The following is a 22,872-nucleotide window of genomic DNA, read 5'->3' on the forward strand; positions in this document are numbered from 1 at the left end:
ATGGGCAGAGGACACAGCTTGGGCAAAGGCACAGAGAAACGAGAGAGCAGGGAACATTCTGGAAATTACATGAAGCTCTCTCTGAGCTTCACAGAGGGAGGTAGAGGCCAGAGAGGAGGCTGGAGAGAAAGGGGTAGATGTCAAGGCTGCCAGTGGAGAACTAGTGTCACTGAGGCCTCAGGGAGGAGCCCGGAGCCCTGGGGAGGAACTCTGAGGATGGGGCAGGACCAGGGAGGAGGAGGGTCTGCAAGGAGACTCTTATTTAGTCCTTATGATAACCTCATGCAGAAGGGCTTTTCTCATCCCCACTCGACAGATGGGAAAACTGAGGCCCAGAGATAGCAACGCAGAGTGGGATAGATGAAGCTCAGCTCCTCAGACTCCAAAATCTTTGTCCTTCAGGCCACCCTGATCCTTGACACCCCCATGGGAGAGAAACGGAGCCTGGCATACAGCAGGCACTCATAAATACCTTAATGCTTTTTGGCTGCCGGAGTGGCTGGGACCATCATCTCCAGCTGGTGGAGGCTGAATGGACCCGACCTTGCAGGGAGGCTGAGGCCCGGGCAGATGGCCACCCCGTTCGAGGCCTGTCCCTACCTTGGCTGGGCCTGTGGACCCCCTGCCAGTTGGCTGGCTCTGGGAAGTGGCTCCTTGGCTGTGTTTCGGGGACACAGCTGTCTCCCCCTCTGTAGCCTGGCGCATCTCCAGAGCTGGATGGCTCATCTAGAAATGACATTGCAGCTTGGCTGACAAAGCCCAGCTGGAGAATCTCTTCTCTAGGCCGATCCTGGGGGCGGAGGGGCAGGTGGGCGGGGCCGGGACCCTCCAGCCTCCAGGGCTGTGAAGCCGCTCCGCCCTGCGGCTCGATTGCCAGCCTGGCATGATCCCCAGCAGCCAGAGCTCCAGCCTCCCAGCAGTGGTGTGGTTCCTTCTGGACCCCCTGACCTCCATGGCTCTGTCTGTGCCTCTGAGGCCCTGAGATGCAGCTCCAGCTCCCCCTTCCTCCATGTCCCCCAGTTCCTCCCACTAACACCAGTCATAAAACCCTTAACACCCTCAAATAGCCCTTCTTTTCTTGGTCTCTTCTGTTCTGGCCTGGTCCATGCCATCTTTCTCCAGGACTGTCCCAGCAGACACCTTCCTGGTCTCCTTGTCTTCCTGCTCCCCCACCACGAGGTGTTCTTCCCCCACTGCCAGAGCGACAGTGCGAACCTTCCCTGCTCAAAGCCTCGCGTGGCTCCTCAGTGCCTTTGGAATGAAGTCTCCTCATCCTGGCCTTCAAGGCCCCTCGAGAACGGCCCTGACAGCCTTAGTTGCCTTGTCCCCATGCCATCCTGCCATGTGGGTCCCCTCCTGATTCCCAGGACATGCCCTGTGCTTCCCACATCCCGCCTGTCCCTTGTTCCCTCCACTCCTGCCCCTTCTCCATCTACCCGGATCATCCTGGGCTTTCAGGGGCCGGCTGGAGCATCTCTCCACCGAGCCTTCCCTGGTGGCTGGGTGGGCCTCCCTGCCCATCCTTGCTGATCCTCAGCCCTGTCTTCCTTGTGTCTTGGTTGCTTACGCTCTGACCCCTCGCAGCGGGGCCCAGGTCGGCTGCCGTCTTTCTCCGTGGTCCGGCCAAAGCAGAGTGTCAGGTACTTGGAGTGAGATGGGGATAATTGCTGCTTGCTGAGTGCATGGTTGAGTGGCCAACCATGTTCATTCATTAATATTTTTTTGTTAAAGTATAGTTGATTTACAATGTTGTGCTAATTTCTGCTATCTAGCAAAGCAACTCAGTCATACATATATATATTCTTTTTTTTTTTTTTCATTTTAATGGCAGTACCTGTGGCATATGGGAGTTATCAGGCTGGGGTCAAATCGGAGCAGTATCTGCAACCTATGCTGCAGCTTGCGGCAATGCTGGATCCTCAACCCAGGGATTGAACCTGCATCCTCATGGACATTGTGTCTAGTTCTATTTTTTTTTTCTTTTTTTGCCGCCCCACAGCATATGGAGTTCGAGGCTAGGGATCAGATCTGAGCTGAAGTCATGACCTAAGCCGCAGCTGTGGCAACACTAGATCCTTAATCTCCTGTGCCAGGCTGGGGATTGAACCTGTGACCCAGCACTCCAGCGACACTGCCCATCCCATTGCACCACAGCAGGAACTCCTATGTTGGGTTCTTAACTGGCTGAGCCACAGTGGGAACTCCCATTCTTTTTTTTTTAATATTCTTTTCCATCCTGGTCTATCCCAGGAGATTGGCTATAGTCTCCTGTGCTGTACAGTCGCACCTTATTGTCTATCCATTCTCAATGGAATAGTTTATTCAACAGATGTGTATCGAGCATCTGTAAAGTGGTATGGTAGTTTAAATATCGCAGTGGGTAAAACAAACTAAAATATCTCTGTCCTTAGGGAGCTTACATTCTAGTTGGGAGGGAGAGACCACAGACAACATATATAAGTACAATTCACAATACTTCAGATGATAATACGTGCTTGGGATAAACATAGAGCGGAGAAGGGAGGTAGGGAGTGTGTGGGTGTCGGAGGGAGAGGCCTGCAATTTTCTATAGTGTGACCGGGGAGGCCTCACTGATAAAGACCCAAGCCTAAATTCCTATAGGAGGTGAAGCAATGAATTATTCGAATATTTAGGGGAACAATGTTTCAGGCAGAGGGATGGGCACCTGTAAATGCCCTGAGGCAGGAGCGTATCTGGGGGGTCTAGAGAACAACAAGAAGGACGCCGTGGTCCTTGTGGAGGGAAGGAGAAAGGGTGACAAGGACAGAGAGGGGTGGGGACAGCGTCATGTAGGACCTCGTGGACCCTGGGTGGAGCTGGCTTTTACTGAGAGTGAGACAATGCTTTGTGTGAGGAGTGGGAGGCCTGGCTTATGTTTACTGTATCTATTGAGATGGTCATGTGGTTTGTCCTTTATTGTATTAATATAATATATTACATTGATTGATATTTGTATATTTAACTAACCTTGCCTTCCTTGGATAAATCCTCTCTTGGTCATGGTGTCTAATCATATTTATGTGTGGCTGAGTTTAGCTTGCTTGTATTTTGTTAAGGATTTTTGCATCTATATTCATTAAGGAATATTTGCACTTTTCTTGCGATGTCTTCGTTTAGTGCCATAGAATGAGCGGACAAGTGTTTCTTCTTCTATTTTTTGGAAGAGTTTGTTAAGGATTTGTGTTAATTCTTCTTCAGACATTTGCTAGAATTCACCAGTGAAGCCATCTGGTTCTGGGCTTTTGTTGGTGGGAAGTTTTTTGATTTCTGACTCAATATTTACTTGTTATCAGTCAACTTAGCCTTTTTATTTCTTTTTAAGTCAGCTTCGGTAGTTTTCATCTTTCTAGGAATTTCATTCATAGTATTCCCTCATAATCCTTTTAATTTCTGTAAGGTCGGTAGTAATGTTCATTCTTCTCTTCTTCTTTTTTTTTTTTTTTTTCTTTTCTGGCTGCCCTGCCAATATAGAGCTCCTGGGCCAGGGGTCGGAAGCGAGCCACAGTCGTGACCCATGCCATAGCTGTGGCAGCACTGGATCCCTAACCCACTGTGCCGGGCCAGGGATCGAATTTGCCTCTCTGTGCTCCAGAGACAGCGCTGATCCCCTGGTGCCACACCGGAAACTCCATAATGTTCATTCTTGATTTTAGTAGTTTGAGTCTTCTCTCCCCTTTTCTTGGTCAGTTAAATGAAGGTTGGTCAACTTTGCTGCCAACTTTGGTTCTGTTGATTTGCTCTGTTGTTTTTCTGTTATTGACGTATGTCTAATAGCATCACTCTGACTTCTCTGTTGAGAATGGATTTACTATGAGGGTGGAGGGTACAAGAGCAGAGGCAGTGGAGGTGGTAAGAAGCAGTTGGATTATCGATATATTCGGAAGGTAGAACTCTTGAAGTTTCCTGATGGATTCAATGTAGGGTATGAGACAAAAGAGGCAATGGTGGGAGATCCCACTGTGACTCAGCAGAAATGAACCTGACTAGGATCCATGAGGTTGCGGGTTTGATCCCTGGCCTCACTCAGTGGGTTAAGGATCCGGCATTGCCATGAACTATGGTGTAAGTCATAGGCACAGCTCAGATCCTGAGTTGCTGTGGCTGTGGTGTAGGCTGGCAGCTGCAGCTCTGATTTGACCCCTAGCCTGGGACTTTCCACATGTCGTGGGTGCGGCCGTAAAAAGAAAAAAAACAGTCAGTAGTGACGTCTAGAATATGAGCCTGTGTAGGTGGAAGGAGGGCAAGGCCATTGACTGAGATAGGAAAGTAGGCAGGAATAGGAGTTTGGGGGAAGATGAGCAGCTTGGTTTTGTATGTTCTGAGTTTGTGGTGGGGGATGGACATCCAACTAAAAGTGTTAGGAGAGTTGGATGCAGGCATCTGGAGTCTGCAGGACCTGACATCACCCATAAAATGTCAGTGGGTAGGAACTGGCTGTAGTCACCCTGATGGCTTGTAGGTTTGGGAGACCTAAGGGGTCAGTATCAGAAAAGGTGTTCAGAGGGAGCCGAGGAATTGGCTTTTGTTCAGAATAGCTTCAAAATAGGAAGAGTCGCAGTTCCTGTGATGGTTCAGCAGGTTAAGAGCCTGATATAGTGTTCGCAAGGAGGTGGGTTTGATCCCTGACCTCACTCAGTAGGTTAAGGATCCAGTGTTGTTGCAAGCTGTGGTGTAGATTGCAGGTGTGACTAGGAGCTGGTGTTGCTGTGACTGTGGTGTAGGCCGGCAGCTGCAGCTCTGATTCAACCCCTAGCCTGGGAACTTCCATATGCAGCAGGTGCAGCCATAAAAAGCAGAAAGAAAAAAAATAGGAAGAGTCACGTGAATCTCTTCCTTCCTTCCATCCATCCATCCACCCGTCTTTCCATCCGTCCACCTGTCCCTTCACCTTCTCAGATTGCAGGAATCTGCAAGTCCTAGGAGGTCAGTTGACTCCAGGGGAAATTGACAGGGCTTCCTGGGAAGGCTCACAGGAAGAGGGGCATGTATGCTGGTGTGTGAATGCATCTAGTGTGAATATATGCAGGTCTGTGAATATTAGTGCAGATTTGTGTGCTTTCGCATGTCTATGTCTCTGTGTACCTGTGTTGCCATGCTCTGCGTATATTGCATGTACTTGTATTTTCATCCAGTATGTGCCCAGTGTGTGTGAGTGTGTCCATGTGTGCTGTTTTGCATATATGTCTGTGCATGAGTGTGCACATACACGTGTATCAGGGCAAGCAGATAATTGTGTGGGATGTGTGTCCATACATGTGTCTGCAGCAGCATAGAGCTTCCCTCCCACTGCTTTTGTGGCTGTAGTTGCGTTTCATGAGAAGGAGGGGGTTTTGGTGGCATTGTGGGCATGCCTGTCCCCAAATTTCCTGAAACAGGAGGTGGGGGTGGGTGGAAGTCCCCTCTGTGGCTCAGCGGTTAACCAACCCGGCTAGGATCCATGAGGATGCGGGTTCGACCCCTGGCATCGCTCAGTGCGTTAAGGATCCGGTGTTGCCATGCACTGTGGCGTTAAGTCACAGACATGGCTTAGATCCCTAGTTGCTGTGGCCTGTGGTGTAGGCCAGCAGCTGTAGCTCTGAGTTGACCCCTAGCCTGAGAACTTCCATATCCTGAGGGTGTGGCCCTAAAAAACAAAAAAGAAAGGAAAAAAAACCCAACACATTTTCTGAAGCAGGACCAAGTCGTGCTGTATGTTTCATGGCAGGGAGGTTTCCTAAGCATAGGGTCTGGCCTGGGCCTTCTGTGGGGGAGCCCGTGCCCTGGGGCCCACCCGCAGGAGCAGAGGGTTCCATCTCTTCCCTCCTTCCAGTCCCTTGGCAGGGGAAGTGGATTTCTCAGCTGTTAATTGGGATCCAGACATGCACAGCAGGTCTTGGCTCACACCCTCTTCCTTGGCCTTCTTCCCAGAGCCGCTGCCCTTCAGAGGAGAAGGGGTTTATACTCAGAGGAGGGATGGAGCCCAAGCGGGGAGCTCCATTTTCGCTGGCCTGGTAGCCGGAGGATATGGCTGAACACTGGCAATCCCTCCGTGGGTGGGCTTCGGGGTCCAGACGGAGAGGCCGGAGTGGGGGAAGGGGGGTAGGAATGAACCTGCACGGAGGCCTCTGAAAGACCCCGATGTCATTCCTGCTTCTTCACTCACTAGCTGTGTGAGTAGGGCAAGATCGTGACCTTGCTGGGCCTCAATTTTCTCAGCTGCAACGTGGGACTCCTTTCCTCGTGGTTTCCTTGAGGAGCTAAATGAACTTTGGGGCCTGTTCTAGTTCCTGTACGTGTGTGATGGAACTTAGTGGTTCAAAAGAACAGGAACATGTATTTTGCTCACAGACGTGCAGTTTGGGCGAGGCCGAGGAGGTGAGGGTAACATATCTTTTTTCCACTAAAGGTTAACCAGGCAGAGTCGGGGGGGCGTGAGGGTGCTGGATGGTCCGAGGCTGCGGGCCGCCGAACCATGGATGTGGCCATTGGCTGAGACCTTAGCCGGAGCTGTTGGCTAGAGGGGCTGCCCGTGACCGCCCCCCCCCCCCATGTGGCCTGGGCTTCCTTGCAACCTGGCGGCCGGCTTCCAAGGACGAGAGTCTTGAGAGAGCCCGGTGAAGCCGTATTGTCTCTTAGGACCTCCCCTTGAAGGTTACACGGTGTCACTGTCACTGCCTTCTGTTCTGCGCTTGAGCCACACTTCTTGCTGACATTTGAGGGCAGAGAGAGAATGGATTCAGTCTCTGGAAGGAGAGGAGCAGGGCTCTGGAAGAGGGTGTGGAAATATTGCAGTGGCTGTTTGGGGAAAGTGCAGCTGCGCCGTGCCCCGGGGGCTCCTCCTCCACTGTGCCCTGGCTGCCGTTGACCTCCAGCATCATGGGGAAGAGTGTCTGAGCGGGTGGCCCTGAAGCCCCATAAGGGTACCCCTAACCCCGCCCAGGGGGTCTCTAATTCCGGGCTGTTCTTCCCGCCTCACAGGTGAGAGTGGGGTCTGCACCCTCCAACCCTGCTGGGCTACACAGGCTGAGGGAGCAGAGGTCTCAAGGGACAGAGCTGAGGCCGTGGTGAGGTGGCTGCGAGACAGGTCCCAACCAGGATGAGCAGAAGGGGGTCATTGACTTACCAAGCATCTTCCAAGCACTTCCTGTGTGCCAGACCCTGTTCCGGGCCCTGGGGATGCAGCAGTGGACAAAACAGGCAAAAATATATAGGTAGTAACATAAATATAAAATAAATGGTATGTTTGGTGGGCTGAGTTCCGTGGAGAAGAACAGAGCGGGGGGAAGAGGACCAGAAGAGGGACTGGGCTATGCAGGGGGGCCAGGGAGGCCTCAGGAGATGCTTTGGCGATGACCTGGAGCAAGGGAAGGAAGGAGCCACGTGGATACGGGGGCAGAGTGGGGAAGGCCCTCCATGCAGGGCGAGGCCAAAGGCCCTGACGGGGAGAGCATGGCTGGTGTCTTCTAGGAAAGATGGTGGGAAAGGGGTGAGTCAGGGGAGAGCAGAAGTGAGGTCAGAGGGAACGGTCGCGGCTGGTGGGCGCTGATTGCGTGGAGCCCTGTATGGGACGACGTTGGCTTCCAATGTAAGTGAAACCGGAAACCATTAGAGGATTTTTAGCACAGCGCGATAATCTCCCAGCCATAAGAAAAACAGCGAAATGATGCAACTCACTGCAACATGGACGCAACTAGAGATTCTAAGTGAGTTAAGTCAGAAAGACAAATACCATATGATAACACTTAGATGTGGAATCTACAATATAGCACAAATAATCCTTTCTACAAAATGGACTCACAGACACAGAGAACAGACTTGTGGTGGCCAAGGGGGTGGGGGGAGAGGTGGGATGGATGGGGAGTTTGGGTTGGTAGATGCAAACTATTACATTTAGAATGAATGTGCAATAAGGTCCTACGCTGTAGCACAGGGAACTATATCCAGTCCCAGGATGGACTATGATGGAAGAGAATATAAGAAAGGGAATGTGTGAGTGTGTGTATGACTGGCTCACTTTGCTGTACAGCAGCAATTGGCACAATACCATAAATCAACTAGGCTTTAATTATAGAAAAGGAAGTGATGATCCGACTGATGGTTTGTATCAGTCGTCTATTGCTGAGTAACACATTGCTGTAAAACTTAGTGGCTTGAGGCAGGGATTTATGGTTTCTTATGATTCCGTGAGTTGGCTGGATGGTCTCTAGGTGGCTTTTGCCTGTGCTCACTCCCATGGATGCCTTGACCTGGGAGATCAGGTGAGAGGGGACCTCGGAGCTGGCCTCCCTGGTGTCTGGCCATTGGCTGCGGCCCCTGCATTTTCCTCCATGTGGCCTCGCATCCTCCACTGGGCGAAACTGAGGGTCCCAGGGCTGCATTCCAAGAAAAAAAAGTGGAAGCTGCCGACTTTCTTAAGGCCTAGGCCAGGAACAGCACAGGGTCACTTCTTTTTTTTTTTTTGTCTTTTTGCTATTTCTTTGAGCCACTTCCGCGGCTTATGGAGGTTCCCAGGCTAGGGGTCGAATCGGAGCTGTAGCCACCGGCCTACGCCAGAGCCACAGCAACGCAGGATCCGAGCCTCGTCTGCAACCTACACCACAGCTCACGGCAACGCCGGATCCTTAACCCACTGAGCAAGGGCAGGGACCAAACCCGCAACCTCATGGTTCCTAGTCGGATTCATTAACCACTGCGCCACGACGGGAACTCCACTTCTGCCTTTTTATTTTATTAGGGCCACACGTGCAGCATATGAAAGTTCCCAGGCTAGGGGTCAAATTGAAGCTGCCGTTGCCAGCTTACAGCCCAGCCACCACAACGCAGGATCCAAACTGCCTCCGAGACCTACACCACAGCCCATGGCAGTGCCAGATCCTTAAGCCACTGCGCCAGGCCAGGGATCAAACCCACATCCTCATGGATACGAGTCAGGTATGATTACCGCTGAGCCACGCCGGGAGCTCTACTTCTGCCTTATTTTATTGCTTGAAGCAAAGTGTAAAGAGCCAGCCCTGTTTCACCGTGGGAGGGGGCTGCACAAGGGTGCAAATTCCAAGAAGGGGATTAATTAGGGGCCATGTGGTAACTACCTGCCACGGGGTTTAACAAGGTCTCTGGCTGCTGTGTTGATAATAGAATGAAAAAGGACAAAGACAGAGACAGGGAAACCAGTTAGGAAGCTTTCTAAGGATGCAGGCAAGAGATGCCTGTGGCTTGGATTGGGCGAGTTAAGGAGGAAGTGCAAAGATGTGGTCAGGCTCTGGGTATGTTTTGGACGTGGAAGCAACAGGATTTGAGGGTGAGAAAAAGGGGTGAGACGCCAGGGTTGTGGGCCTGAGCGATTGGAAGGATGGAGTTGCCATTCCTGAGATGGAGAAGGTTGGGGGGGGGCAGAGCTGTTGTTGTTTTTGGAAAGGGTAGGATTAGGCATTTAATTTTAGACTCGTTACATTTGAGATGCCTCTTAGGCCCGTTCGACAGTAGATGTTAAGAGGCCGTTGGAAATGTATGAGTCTGGAGTTCAGGAGAGCGGTCTCCGCCGGTGATTTAAAGCTCGGAGATGGAATGAGATCACCGAGGGCCTGAGCTTGGATGGAAGAGAGAAGAGGACCAGGGAGCACACCCTCTGGGGCCTTCGGCGCATCAAGGATGTGGAAGCATCGTGCTACCACAGGGAACTCGGGCGTGGACACCAGCGGTCAGTCCACCACCCTCTATCTGTGACCTCTCTATTTTTATTTGGGGGGAATTTAAAAAAAACAAAAGCATGCCCAGAAAAGCACAAAGAAGAAAATAACACCTTTCCGTTTTCTTTTTTTTTTTTGTCTTTTTTTAGCTATTTCTTGGGCCGCTCCCGCGGCATATGGAGGTTCCCAGGCTAGAGGTCGAATCGAAGCTGTAGCCACCAGCCTACGCCAGAGCCACAGCAACGCGGGATCCGAGCCACGTCTGCAACCTACACCACAGCTCATGGCAACGCCAGATCCTTAACCCACTGAGCAAGGCCAGGGATTGAACCTGCATCCTCATGGATGCTAGTTGGGTTCGTTAACTGCCGAGCCATGAAGGGAACTCCTATATGGTAATTTTAAAAACAGATTTATTGAGAGGAAATTCATGTACTATTTGGCCATTTAGAATGCAAAATTTAATGGTTTTTGGTATAATTAGGGTTTTGCCATCCACACCACATCAATTTGAGAACATTTTCATCACCTCCAAAAGAAACTTCAGGAGTTCCCATGTAGCTCAGTGGGTTAAGAACCTGACCAGTGTCTGGGAGGATGTGGGTTTGATCCCTGGCCTTGCGCAGTGGGTTAAGGATCTGGTGTTGCCACAAGCTGCAATGTAGGTCACAGATGTGGCTCGAATCCACCGTTGCTGTGTCTGTGGCAGAGGCCCCAGCTGCAGCCCTGATTTGAGCCCTGGCCTGGGAACTTCCATATGCTGCAGGTACAGCCCTGAAAAGGAACTCTACTCAATATTCTGTGATAATTTATGTGGGAAAATAAATAATCTGAAAGGAGTTTCCACTGTGGCTCAGCGGTAACAAACCCGACTAATATCCATGAGGACTCAGGTTCGATCCCTGGCCTCACACATTGAGTTGAGGATCTGGCGTTGCTGTGAGCTGTGGTGTGGGTTGCAGGTGAGGCTCGGATCTAGAGTGGCTGTGGCTGGGGCATAGCTCGGATTTTACTCCTAATCTGGGAACTTCCATATGTTGTAGGTGTGGCCCTAAAAAAGCAAAAAAAAAAAAAAAAACTGAACATGAATGGATGTGCGTGCCTGTATAACTGAATCACTTTGTTGTACAGCAGAAATTGTCACAACATTGTAAATCAGCTATACTTTAATAAAACTTTAAAAAAAAAGAAACTTCATAAGAGAGAGATCCCTAATGGCCTCAAGGTTTAAGGATCTGGTATTGTCACTGTGGTGGCCCGGGTTGCTGCTGTGATACGGATTTGATCCCTGGCCTGGGAACGTCCATGTGCTTGTGGGCGTGGCCAAAAACAAACAAACAAACAAACAAACAAACTTCATAACAGTTATTCACCATTTCCCCCCAGCCTTTCCGTACTCTGGCTCTATGTAACTGCTAATTTACTTTGTGTCTTAAAAGACTTGCCTATTCTGGATATTCCATATAGATGGAATCCTGTAATGTTTAATTCATTTATATGAATTTACCTGCAGAAATGGAAGTGAAATCACAGGAATTTACTTCAAATTAATTTTAAAACGTTGGACTTATTAATGACTCCTGACTAGGCTTCTTATGTCTCCTGGCTTCTCCTCTCCCCAGTCTCTTGATTTTTGTTAATTATTATTTTTACTTTTTTCTAGATTTACAGCATTCACAGTCTGTTCTCTGAGCATAATTCTTTGACAGCAGTCCCAGATTTAAATAGATTCAATACTCATTATCAGTCTGGTACATAGGTTCTCCGTTCCTGAGTCCTTTATTTCGGTTCAGCTCCTAGCTGGGTAGATTTTGTGGTTCAATAGTGTTTAATTCATTTTGTTCCCCTTTCAAAACAAGGCTCTAGTGATTGTATTCCTTTGGTTCATTCATGTTTCAGATTATCTTCTCTTTTCCTCTTCACTTGAACAACCCTGAACTGGGTATAATATTTTTGGCTTACAATTCCTTTCTTTCATTTTTGTGCAAGGCTTTATTCCATGGTCTTTTGGTGTCAAATATTGCTATGGAGAATAAAGTTGAAAAAGTCTTTTATTTTTCCCATCTGGATATCTGAAGATTTCATTATTTATTCTTGAAATTAACTAGTGTATTATTTCTCTCTTTCTGTGTAGCAAGTCACCCCCAACTATAGCCATTTGAGACCGCATACATTTATTTTTATTTTTTTAAAAATTGAAGTATAGTTGATTTGCAAGGTGTTACTTTCTGCTGAACAGCAAAGTGATTCAGTTATACACATATATACATTCTTTTTTAATATTCTTTTCCATTATGGTTCCTCCCAAGATATTGAATATAGTTCCCTGGGCTCTGCAGTAGGACCTTGTTGTGTATCCATTCTGTATGTAATGCTTTGCATTTGCCAACCCCAGATTCCCAGTCCCTCCCTTCTCCATCCCGCCTTCTTCTTGGCAGCCACAGGGCTGTTCTTTATGTCTGTGAGTCTGTTTCTGTTTTGTTGGTAGGTTCATTGGTGCTGTATTTTAGATTCCGCATTTAAGTGACATCATATGATACATCTCTTCCTTCCTCTCTCTCTCTCTTTCTTTCTGCTTTTTAGGCCTGCATCCATGGCATATAGAGGTTCCCAGGCTAGGGGTCAAATTGGAGCTACAGCTGCTGGCCTACGCCACAGCCACAGCAGTGCAGGATCCTCAATCCATTGAGTGGGGCCAGGGATCCAACCCACATCCTCATGGATACCAGTCAGATTTGTTCCCACTGTGCCACAATGGGAACTTCTGTCTTCTTTCTAATTTACCTTACTGAGTATGAGAATCCCTAGTTATATCCATGTTGCTGTGAACGGCATTATTTTGTTCTTTTTTACGACTGAGTAGTATTTCGTTGTATACATGCATCATGTCTTTTTTTTTTCTTTTCTTTTCTTTTTTTTTCGGCTGTACCCACAGCATAAGGAAGTTCCTGAGCTAGGGATTGAATCCTAGCTGCAGCTGTGACCTGCACCACAGCTGCAGCAATGCTGGATCCTTAACCTACTATGCCAGGCTGGGTATCAAATCCACACTGCCTCAGAGACAATGCTGGGTCCTTTATCATTGCACCACAGTGGGAACTCTGTGTACCATATCTTCTTTATCCATTCATCTGTCCATGAACATTAGGTTGTTTCCATGTCTTGGCTCTTGTGAATAATGCTGCTATGAAATACGGGTACATGTGTATTTTTGAACTATAGTTTTTTTCTACATATATGCTCGAGAGTGGGATTGCTGGATCATATGGTAATTCCAGTTTTAGTTTTCTGAGGAACCTCCATACTGTTATTCATAGTAGCTGCACCAGCAGAATTCCCACCAACAGTGTCGAGGGTTCCCCTTTTGCCACACCCTCTCCAGCGTTTGTTAGCAAGACACGCACATTTATTATCTCTGAGTTTCTGTGGGTCAGGAATCCAGGCATAGCTTAGTTGGGTCCTCTGCCTCATGATCTCTTGCAGTTTGCAGTCAAGGCATTGGCTTAGGGTCTGTGGTCTCATCTGAAGGCTCATCTGGGGAGGGATCCGCTTCCAAGCTCACTCAGTGATTGTTGGCGTCATTCAGATCCTTGTGTTGTTGGACTGAGGATCTTAGCTCTCATTGACTGTTGGCTTGGGTCTGCTCTCAGTTTCTTTGCTAGGTTGGCCTCTTTTTTATGGCAGCTCCCTTCATTTAGAGTGTGCAGGCTGAGAAGGTGATGGAAGAGCCTATTAAGGGAAGTCACAATTTTGTAACCTAATCACAGAAGTGGTATCCCATTACTTTTGCTATATTCTGCTCATTAGAAGCACATCCCTCAGTCCAGTTCACCCAAGGGGAGGGGACCACACAAGGATGGGAATATAAGAGGCAGGGGTCTCTGGAGCCATGTTAGAAGCCGTTTCCCAGAGCTGGCATATGTCTCAATGCTAAATATTCTGCATCATATGAAAATTTCTTTGTAATAGGGTTCTTATCTGCTGAATTAGTACTGAGTAACGTCCTTCGCTGTCTCATCTCTTTGAACATTTCTTATGTTTATTTATTGGGGTTTTTTTTTGTTTGTTTGTTTGTTTGTTTGTTTTACTGGTGTTGGCTCATCTTCTGGGCCTAGGCTGAGGCCAGCAAGGCATGGAGGGCATACAATTTAAGGAGTCCCTCACTCTCAGGGGCTGAGCCTGCACTTGTGCAACCTGGAGACTGAGTGCCTCCTTAAATTTGGTTCCCTAGGGGAGTTCCTGTTGTGGCTCAGTGGGTAGGAACTTGACATAGTGCCCGTGAGGATGTGGGTTCCATCTCCGGCCTCACTCAGTGGTTTAAGGATTTGGTGTTGCCGCAAGCCAAGGCATAGATTGCAGATGCTGCTCAGATCTGATGTGGCTGTGGCTGTGACGTAGGCCTGCAGCTGTGGTTTTGATTCAACCCTTAGCCTGGGAGCTTCCATATGCTGTAGGTGTGGCCATAAAAAGAAAAAAAAAAAAATCTATGCCCTGGGTGCCTCAGTTTCCACACCCTAGTCCCAGCTATGATCCTCTTTATCTGTCTTCCGTATCATTTACTTCTCTCTAAATGTTTTCTTCTGTTTGTATGTTTATTTTTATTTTATTTTATTTTTTTGCCTTTTTTTCTTTTTAGGGCCACACCCGCGGCTTATGGAGACGCCCAGGCTAGGGGTCAAATCGGAGCTACAACTGCCGGCCTACACCACAGCCACAGCAATGCAGGATCTGAGCCACATCTGCGACCTACACCACAGCTCACAGCAATGCTGGATCCTTAACCCACTGAGCAAGGCCAGGGATCAAACCCGTGCCCTCATAGGTGCTAGTTGTGTTCGTTAACTGCTGAGCCACAATGGGGAACTCGTCTTCTCTCTGTATTTTTAAAAATCAGTGAGTGCGAGATCATCTCAAGCCTTTTTTCTGTATGGGTGATTCTACTGCAGTCGATGCCTATTCTGTTTTTTATTAGTTCTGTAGTAAGGTTGTTTGTGGCTTTGCTCCTCCACATTTCCTTAGGTCTGTGATATCCTTTCGTACCTCACCCTCTGGTGGTTCTTCATTTCCTCTCAACTCTTTCTTTATTGAGTTAATATTCAATACAGCTGAAACAATTATGAGGAATTTCTTTCTGCTCCTTCTCCTGCTATCTGTCTTCTAGATTGGGTCCTTTTTTCTCCCTTCCTTTCTGTCTTCTTCCTTCTCTGCCTTTCTCCCTGTCCGCTTGCTCCATTTCTCTCTCTCTCTTCCTTCCTTCTCTCCTTCCCTCCCCTTTCTCCCTCCCTCCATCCTGCCTCTTCCTTCCTCCCTTCCTTTTCCTTTCCCTGCCTCTTTCTTTCTCTCTTTCTCTTTCTTTCTGTCTTTCTGTCTTTTCTTTTCTCTCTCTCTCTCTCTGGCTGCACCTGCAGCCTATTGGTTGAATCAGAGCTGCAGCTGCTGGTTTATGCCACAGCAACTCGGGACATAAGCCACATCTGCAACCTACAGCGCCAGATCCTCAGCCCACTGATCGAGGCCAAGGATGAAACCTGCATCCTCACAGACACTGTGTTGAGTTCTTAACCCGCTGAGCCACAATGGGAACTCCAAGGAATGTTTCTTTCTTTTTTTTTTTTTAAGGCCACACCAGTGGCATAGAGAAAGTTCCCAGGGCCAGGGATTAAATCTGAGCCGAAGCTCCCAGCCACATCAAGTCCTTTAACCACTGCATCAGGCTGGGGAATCTAACCCACGCTTCTGCAGCAACCTGAGCAGCTGCGGTCAGGTTCTTAACCCACTGTGCCACAGCAGGAACTCCCTCTCTCTCTTTTTTCTCTCCTCTCCTTCCCTCTCTTCTCCTCCCTCCTTCCCCTACTCTCTCCTTTTTTCTGCCCCTTTGCGTAGTGCACATGTGGAGTTCTTTACCCAGTACTGAACTGGCCTGGATATAATGTGGGGGGCTCTTTGCTTTTGACTCTGTCCCAGCCTCTTCTCTGTGACCCTTCTCTTCCCCAAAGTGGCTGCAGTTTTAGAGGTGAGCGTTAGGTTTTCTGTGGCCTGAGGGAATTGCAGGGCTCAGGTGAGGCGGGAGGAGCCTTTGCTAGAACACCTGGGCTCTGCTCTCTCTTTGGGGATTTAGGTCAATGCTCTATCACAGGGTTCATTCCATTAAATTACTGGCTGCATCCCCCTTCTGCGATGGCAGCTGTTTTGCGGCCTTAGGTGGGGTCAGGAACTGGAGTCATTATTCACTTTTCCCACTTTTACCCACTTATCCCCAGAAACTTTGCCCACTGCTTCTCAGTTAAAGAGGGGACTGAAGGACCCCTACTCAGTTTATTTCCTTCCAGATGTGGGGCTTTTGGAGCATAGTTTTGGGGAGAGGGGAGCTGGGAAGGGCTTTACTCCAGAATTATCTTTTTGCCTTCTCTAGGGCCGCACCTGCAGCATATGGAGGTTCCCAGGCTAGGGGGTCTAATCGGAGCCTGTAGCTGCCAGCCTACGCCACAGCCACAGCAATGCTGGATCCTTAACCACTGAGCAAGGCCAGGGATTGAACCCGCAGCCTCATGGTTCCTAGTCGGATTCGTTAACCGCTGAGCCACGATAGGAACTCCTCTCTCTCTCTCTCTCTCTTTTTTTTTTTTTTTGGCCTTGGCTGTCAATATTTAATACGTATCTCATTAGGCTCTGTTCTTTTCCTTGGTGAAAAACTTTTTTTCCTGAGACTTTTATTTTAGGGTGGGGAGGGAAGTCTGTGATGCAATTGCAGTCCTCTGTCTTTTTTTGTTGTTGTTGTTGTCTTTTTTTTGCTGTTTCTAGGGCTGCACCTGTGGCATATGGAGGTTCCCAGGCTAGGGGTCAAATCGGAGCTGTAGCTGCCAGCCTACGCCACAGCCACAGCAACGCGGGATCCGAACCGTGTCTGCGACTTACACCACAGCTCACGGCAACGCCGGATCCTTAACCCACTGAGCAAGGGCAGGGACCGAACCCGCAACCTCATGGTTCCTAGTCAGATTCATTAACCACTGAGCCACGACGGGAACTCCCCTCTGTCTTTATGTATGAGTTGCCCCAGATGGTCTTGATGGCTCCTTCCAGCCCAAACTAGATCATGACTCAGAGTTCCCTACTTGCCCAAGGAAAGAGGTGGCCACCATGACACGGAGCCCATTCAGCTTGGTGGTCACTGAGGCTTTCACATCCAGAAGGGGATGGTGGCCTTCTCAGCCTTGAAGATGCCTGGGCAAGGACCAAGATAGGATTGCCCAGCCTGGTGCCCCTAAGGGAGCCTTGTGTGGTGGTTGGCAGGGAGCAGCCAGGATGTGTGTCCCCATAGCTGGAGTCAGGGTCAGCCAAGGATTCCAGGTTGGCTGTGGGATCTGCTGTGTGCAGGTGCCTCAGCTTGGGGATCTGTCCTTCCACAGGGCCCTTGGGGGCTTCTTGGATAAACCCTTTTTCTTTCTTTTCCTTTTAGGGCTGCATCTGCAACATATGGAGGTTCTCAGGGTAGAGGTAGACTTGGAGCTGCAGCTGCCAGCCTACACCACAGCCACAGCCATGCCAGATCTGAGCTGCGTCTGTGACCTACACCACAGCTCATGGCCATGCCAGATCCTTAACTCACTGAGCGAGGCCAGGGATTGAACCCGAGTCCTCATGGATACTAGTCGGGTTTATAACCCGCTGAGCCACAACTGGAACTCCAAGATAAGCCACCTTTTTCTTACATCTTGGGCTGGGATAACTGGGCCTTGCCAGGGGCTGCCTTGGAGGGGCTGAGAAAGGCCCCCTACCTTCCTCTGAGGACCCACCTCCCTGTCAGGACCAGCAGGTGTCTCCTCTTGGATGGGCACCAGAGTCCTCGCGAGAGAGCCTGTGATCTCAGCCGAATTCTCCAGGTGGACTGGCGCTCGTTCCCCACCTGCCTGCCTCCCAGGCTGCTGGGCTGTTGCTGGCCCTTGGGAGCTGGGCGGTGTCCTTGTGCCCTGAAACCAGTCCTTGCAATTACAGGTTGGCAGGCCCTGGGGGCAAACTGTGCCAGCCGGCTGGGCAGCTTGCTGGCAGCCAGTCTGTGCTGGGGGCCTGCTTCCTGAGTGGCTCAACCACACTGGGTGAGGCATTGGCTCAAGTGAGGGGAGGACGAGGCCTTAGCTCGGCCTGAGTCTCCACGCGTCTGCAGGGGACACTTACTTTCTCCTTTCCTAGGGGCACCTAGAATCCATTCTTTTGCAGCACAGAGATTAGGTGCCACCCAAGTGGAGGCCCGAGATGGACCAAGGTGAAGACGCTGTCTCTTCCACCCTGTAGGGGCTGAGCCTTCTCTGGGACAGGTGCTCCAGCTTCCTTCCTACTCATGCCTACTTGTGCATGCAGGTGCACGCGAGGAGGGGTGTGCGTGTGTGTGTGTGTGTGTGAAGGGATGAGTGTGTGCATGGCCGTGTGCATGCATGTGCATGAGAGCAAAAGCAAGAGTGTGTTTGTGTATGTGAATATGTGTGTGTACCCGTGTGACTGTGTGTGCGTGACGTGCTGTGCCTATTATGAGACCCGTGTTCACGTTAGGCTGTTTTCCAGCAAGTCCACGCCAGCAAGCCTGCGCCAGGGTTGTCAGCCACCAGCTGTTTAGCTGGTACTCTTGCCGCACATGTTTTAATGCTTGAAACCTCATCCCTTTTACCTGCCTATGCGTGTCCTTGTGCCTGAGTTTTGCATGTGTCCCAGCTGATGCGTCCAGAACACGTGCACAAGTCTTGGAGCTCTTGTGCGTGTGTGAGGTCTTGAGCATGCACGTGTCTGTGTGTGCCTGTGTCGTGGGGCTTATGTGAATGTGTGTGCACAGTCCTCTCTGCTGGGGGTGAGTAAGGCCAGAAATATTCGTCGCAGCCCCAGCTCCGGGGGGACATCCTCTTGACTCTGAAATGGAGAAGGCCCAGGGCTGAGGGGCTTCACGTTTCTCAGGCTCCAGGCGGCATTCCCAGGCCCTGTTACCCCCGGGGACGGAGTCAGGCGCTAAGGGGACAAGGGCAGAGCCCGATTTCCCTTTTGGAAGTCCCCTCCGGGCTGCCGTTAGGAGGCAGAGGGGCCTGGGAAACTTGTAAGGAGGAGGGGTAGGGGAGGCCTGGACCAGGCCGCCAGGAAGAGGCGGATCTGAGGGACCTTTAGGATGCAGAAAGGACAGGCGTTAGTGCCTGGAGGGGTGTGAGGGTGAGCAAGGGAAGTAGGAGCCCCCGGCCACCCCCTCTTCATATCTGGCCTGAGTAACAAAGCACAAGGACCATTCAGGAGAGACGTAGCTTGGGGGGCTTGCTGGTGCCCTGTCTGTGCCAAGGATCTATGTCCTGGCTGCCTCCACCACCCTGGGTGGGGATAGTAACGGGGCGGGAGGGGGGGGACAGAAGGAGCGAGTGGGATTGGGAAGTTCCCTTTGTGGCTCAGCGGTAACAAGCCTGAATAGTATCCATGAGGATGCAAGTTCGATTCCTGGCCTTCTTAGTGGGTTAGGGATCCGGCGTTGCCATAGGCTGTGGTGTAGGTCACAGACTTGGCTCAGATCCTGTGTTACTGTGGCTGTGGTGTAGGCTGGCAGCTACAGCGCTGATGCCACCCCTAGCCTGGGAACCTCCATATGCCTTGGGTGCGGGCCTAAAAAAAAAAGAGAGAGCGGGTTTGGGAACCAGGTCAGAGGGGGGCCTGGCGCAGGAGAGGGCCTGGGTGGGAGGAACCGTGAGCAGCCTTTCAGCATGAAAATCTTTCAGTATGAAAATTTTTCAGCATGAAAATCTTTCACTGTGATGTGACTTTACTTCAAACCAGGGCCCTTCTTGTTTGTTTTGGTTTTTGATTGCGGAGCCCAAGTCTGAACTGGTCACGGAAGCCGCTGTGGGGACACAAACAGCACCACTGAAATTCCCTCCCAGCTTCAGAAGCCCAGGCCGTTGGCACGGGGGGTGCCTGGTGGGGCACTGGGACCATCGCATCGTTGGGGTCGGGTTGGGGAAACCAAGGCCTGGGGTTGGGGGTGACCTTCTGGGGGCGGTCCCGCGTGGCAGAGTGGGGCCAGCAGGGCGGTCCCACCCCAGGAGGTGACACCTCTCTGATGGAGGGTCCCTCCCAGAGCCCAGGCAGCTGCCTCAGGAGACTCTGTAATTACGGGATTAGGAGGCGGCCTCTCCCCAGCGGGGCCCTTCGCCCCTCAAAGCCACCACATGGAGACGAGGATTTGGTGGCTTGGGATGGGTTTCCAGGTGTGTCTGAAGTGAGCCGGCCTCCTCGGGCAGGCTCGCTCAGCCTGAAAGGCCCCATTGTGGCTGCAGCCTCCCTCGGAGTGGCTCTATTTTGGGGTCAGGACCCACCCCATTCCAGCTGGAGGAAGGAAGAGGTGTATTTCCGTATGTCCTGTGGGTGTGGGGGGCCAGGGGTGGGTGTGCAGGAGGCCACAGCAGCAGGGAGCAAGCTCGGAGTGGCTGGCGCCTGGTGGTTTGGAGGCCAGGATACCGTCGAGCTGGAGGCCTGAGGAGGGCGGAGGCCTGGCAGCCCTTGTGGCAGTGGGAGTGAAGGGGACGACGAGCTGCCCCGGCTTTCATGTGGCCCCGGGAGGCCGGGTTGGCCAACCCCGTGGAGCTGGACGCGCTTCCTGATTCCCACCCCAGGCCCAGAGGGAGGCCCGCCCTGCCCTCAAGGGCTCCCCAGCTTGTGGAGGGCCGAGGGCTGGTGAGACTGGGAGAACACACCTGCTGCCCCTCCTCAGTGCGTCCCGCCCTCTCTCCCCAGCCCGGGCCGCACTCCTGCCTGTCCAGCGTGGTGGGTGCCTTCCAGCCTCCTCACCTCTGCTCTCGGGTTCTGGGCCTGGCCTGGCTCCCCTCAGCCCATCCTCATCCTGCCCATCCTTCAGGGCTCTGCTCAGCACCGCCTCCACCTGGAAGCCCTCCCTGTCCTGGGCTTTCCTCTGACGTCCCTTATGCCAGCCTTGGCCGGGCCGTGGCTGCCGGGCCTCCTGTCCCTTACCTTGCACGGGGCCAGCCGCAGCGGCGACGGGGTCACCAGAGAGTGGCTCCACGCATGACCCTGGGCCCGACTCTCATCTGTGAAGTGGGGTGATCGTGTCTCACGATGGCTGAGAGATGGGTGACAAACGTGGACGCGCCTGGCGCCCTTCGGGTCCTCTGACCTGGGTGCTTAGAGGCCTTCGGGTGCCAGAGCCTGGGGTGCCCTGGGCACAGCCCCGTGACTCCAGGAATGACTAATTCCACTCTAGCAATAAGCTCTGAGAAGCGCGGAGAAAAGAGACTTTCTTCCCTCCTTCTTGCTGCTTCATTAAACTCCTCCTGAGTGAGTGGAATGAGGATTGTCTTAATCCTTTGGCACGAGGTGGGGGTTCCAGGAACAGGGCGAGACAGGCCCACGGTGACAATACCTCCAGTCACCGGCAGATATTGAGGCGGTGGGGAGGGGGACACAGATTATCCCGGCCCCACAAAGACCCCGGGCAGGAGGTGGGCTCTGGATGGGGGCTGGAAGCCTGGTGTTCCAGGTTGGCTTTGCCCTGGATCAGCTGGTGACCTCAGATAAGCCCTGGCACTGACAAGGGCAGGTACTGTCTCTGCCTTGCTCACCTCCTGGTCTGGGAAGGGGATGCCCTGGGAGGGGCTGTTGATGGGGTGCCTGGGCTGGACGGTCCGGCTGGCATGAGGTGGACACCTCCTCAGTGTACCCAGGCCTTAGGAGAACAAAGAGGAGGCTGGGCAAGCCCGGAGTGGGCCCGGAGCCTTTCTCCTCTAAGTCTGTTTCCCCACTTTTTTCTGTTTTTTTGTTTTGTTTTGTTTTTTTTACGGCCGTGCTTGCACATATGAAAGTTCCTAGGCTAGGGGTGGAGTTGGAGCTCTAGCTGCTGGCCTGCAGCACAGCCACAGCAACGCTGGATCCTTAACCCACTGAGTGAGGCCAGGGATCGAACCCACGTCTTCATGGGTACTAGTCGGGTTCATAACCGGCTGAGCCACAATGGGAACTCCCGTTTCCCCTCCTTTAAAAGTGACCTCAGAGTCCTGGCTGCCTGCTTGTGCGGCTCCTGGGTGCTCTCAAGGGGTGGACCCCAGGGGTCGTCCATTCAGGGATTGGGGAAAGGGCTTTTCCCTGCCAGGGGCCTGGCAGTCGCCTCCGGGTCACAGCAGCCAGTCTGCCCACTCTGGAGGCTGCTGGAACTGGGAAAGCAGTTCCAGAGCTCACCCCCCACCCCCAAGGATGTTTCCATGGTACCTTCCTCTGTGCAGCCTGCCTCCTTCTCCAGGGGCAGCAAGAAGGGGGCGTGGGACTGGTGGCTGAGACCCAGGAAGCCTCACCCTGGCCACCCTTTGTCCACAGGTGTTCCTGGCCCTCGGGGAGCTGCTTCTGTCTTGCAACTGGGCAGTGGTTGCTGACATCCTGCTGGTAGGTGTGCGAGTGGGAGCAGAGGGCTGGTCCTGGGGCCTTCTGAGCAGGGGCAGCTGGAGTCTGTCCTGCTCAGGGCTGGACTTCTGCTGTTGGGTGGCCTAGGGGTCAGGAGAGGCCTCAGAGACCATGGGGTGGGGGACCAAGGTCAGTGGGCTATCACCTTGGACCGGGGACCTCCCTGACACTCAAACATATCCTCTGACCAGGACTCCCATTTTGTAGATGAGCACATGGAGACTCAGAGATGGCGGGGGCCTGGACCAGGGTCACACAGCATGCAAAGGACTGAGTCCTGAATAGGCCCAGCGTTTTTGACTCCAGGGTTCTCTTGCTCCCTCCCTCTTTCTTGATCACTCTCCTTCTCAGCAAGCAGGCTCCCTGGCCTCCACTTGGGTGTGCAGACAGGGCCACCGAGCCCGGGTGGATCCAGGCCGCCCAGCTCCCACATCATGGCCTGCAGGTCAGGGGGCTGGCTCAGGCTATCCAGAGACCTGACGCTCTGTCCTGACCACTTGGCTGCTAGGTCCACAGTCTAGCACGACCTCCCTGAGCCTCAGACTCTCCATCCAGCCTCCCTGCCTCCTTCTCGGAGATGTACAGGGAAAACTATTTGAACACGGACAGGCTGTGCCCTTGTGGATGACACAGGGTCCCAGACCTAGGGACACCCCCAAGAGCCTTCCTCTTGCCTCCGGGCAGCCTGGCACCATCCAGCGCGGGGCATAAGGGAACTAGAACAGCTTGCAGTCGGCTGAGAGCTGTCCTGAGGGTG

At 51.8% G+C, this 22,872-nt stretch overlaps 1 protein-coding gene across 3 annotated transcripts in view; it reads left to right on the plus strand.

Moving 5' to 3' along the window:
• Positions 1–22,872, plus strand: part of SPNS3 (SPNS lysolipid transporter 3, sphingosine-1-phosphate (putative)) — a 56,354-nt gene that overhangs the window by 25,174 nt on the left and 8,308 nt on the right. For all 3 annotated transcript variants that reach the window (XM_047758499.1, XM_047758497.1, XM_047758498.1), the window contains one exon: positions 22,032–22,097. In XM_047758499.1, the coding sequence (XP_047614455.1) occupies positions 22,032–22,097 (66 nt within the window). The remainder of the gene's footprint in view (positions 1–22,031; positions 22,098–22,872) is intronic.

Source organism: Phacochoerus africanus, chromosome 14 (genome assembly GCF_016906955.1).
Source record: "Phacochoerus africanus isolate WHEZ1 chromosome 14, ROS_Pafr_v1, whole genome shotgun sequence".
NCBI lineage: Eukaryota > Metazoa > Chordata > Mammalia > Artiodactyla > Suidae > Phacochoerus > Phacochoerus africanus.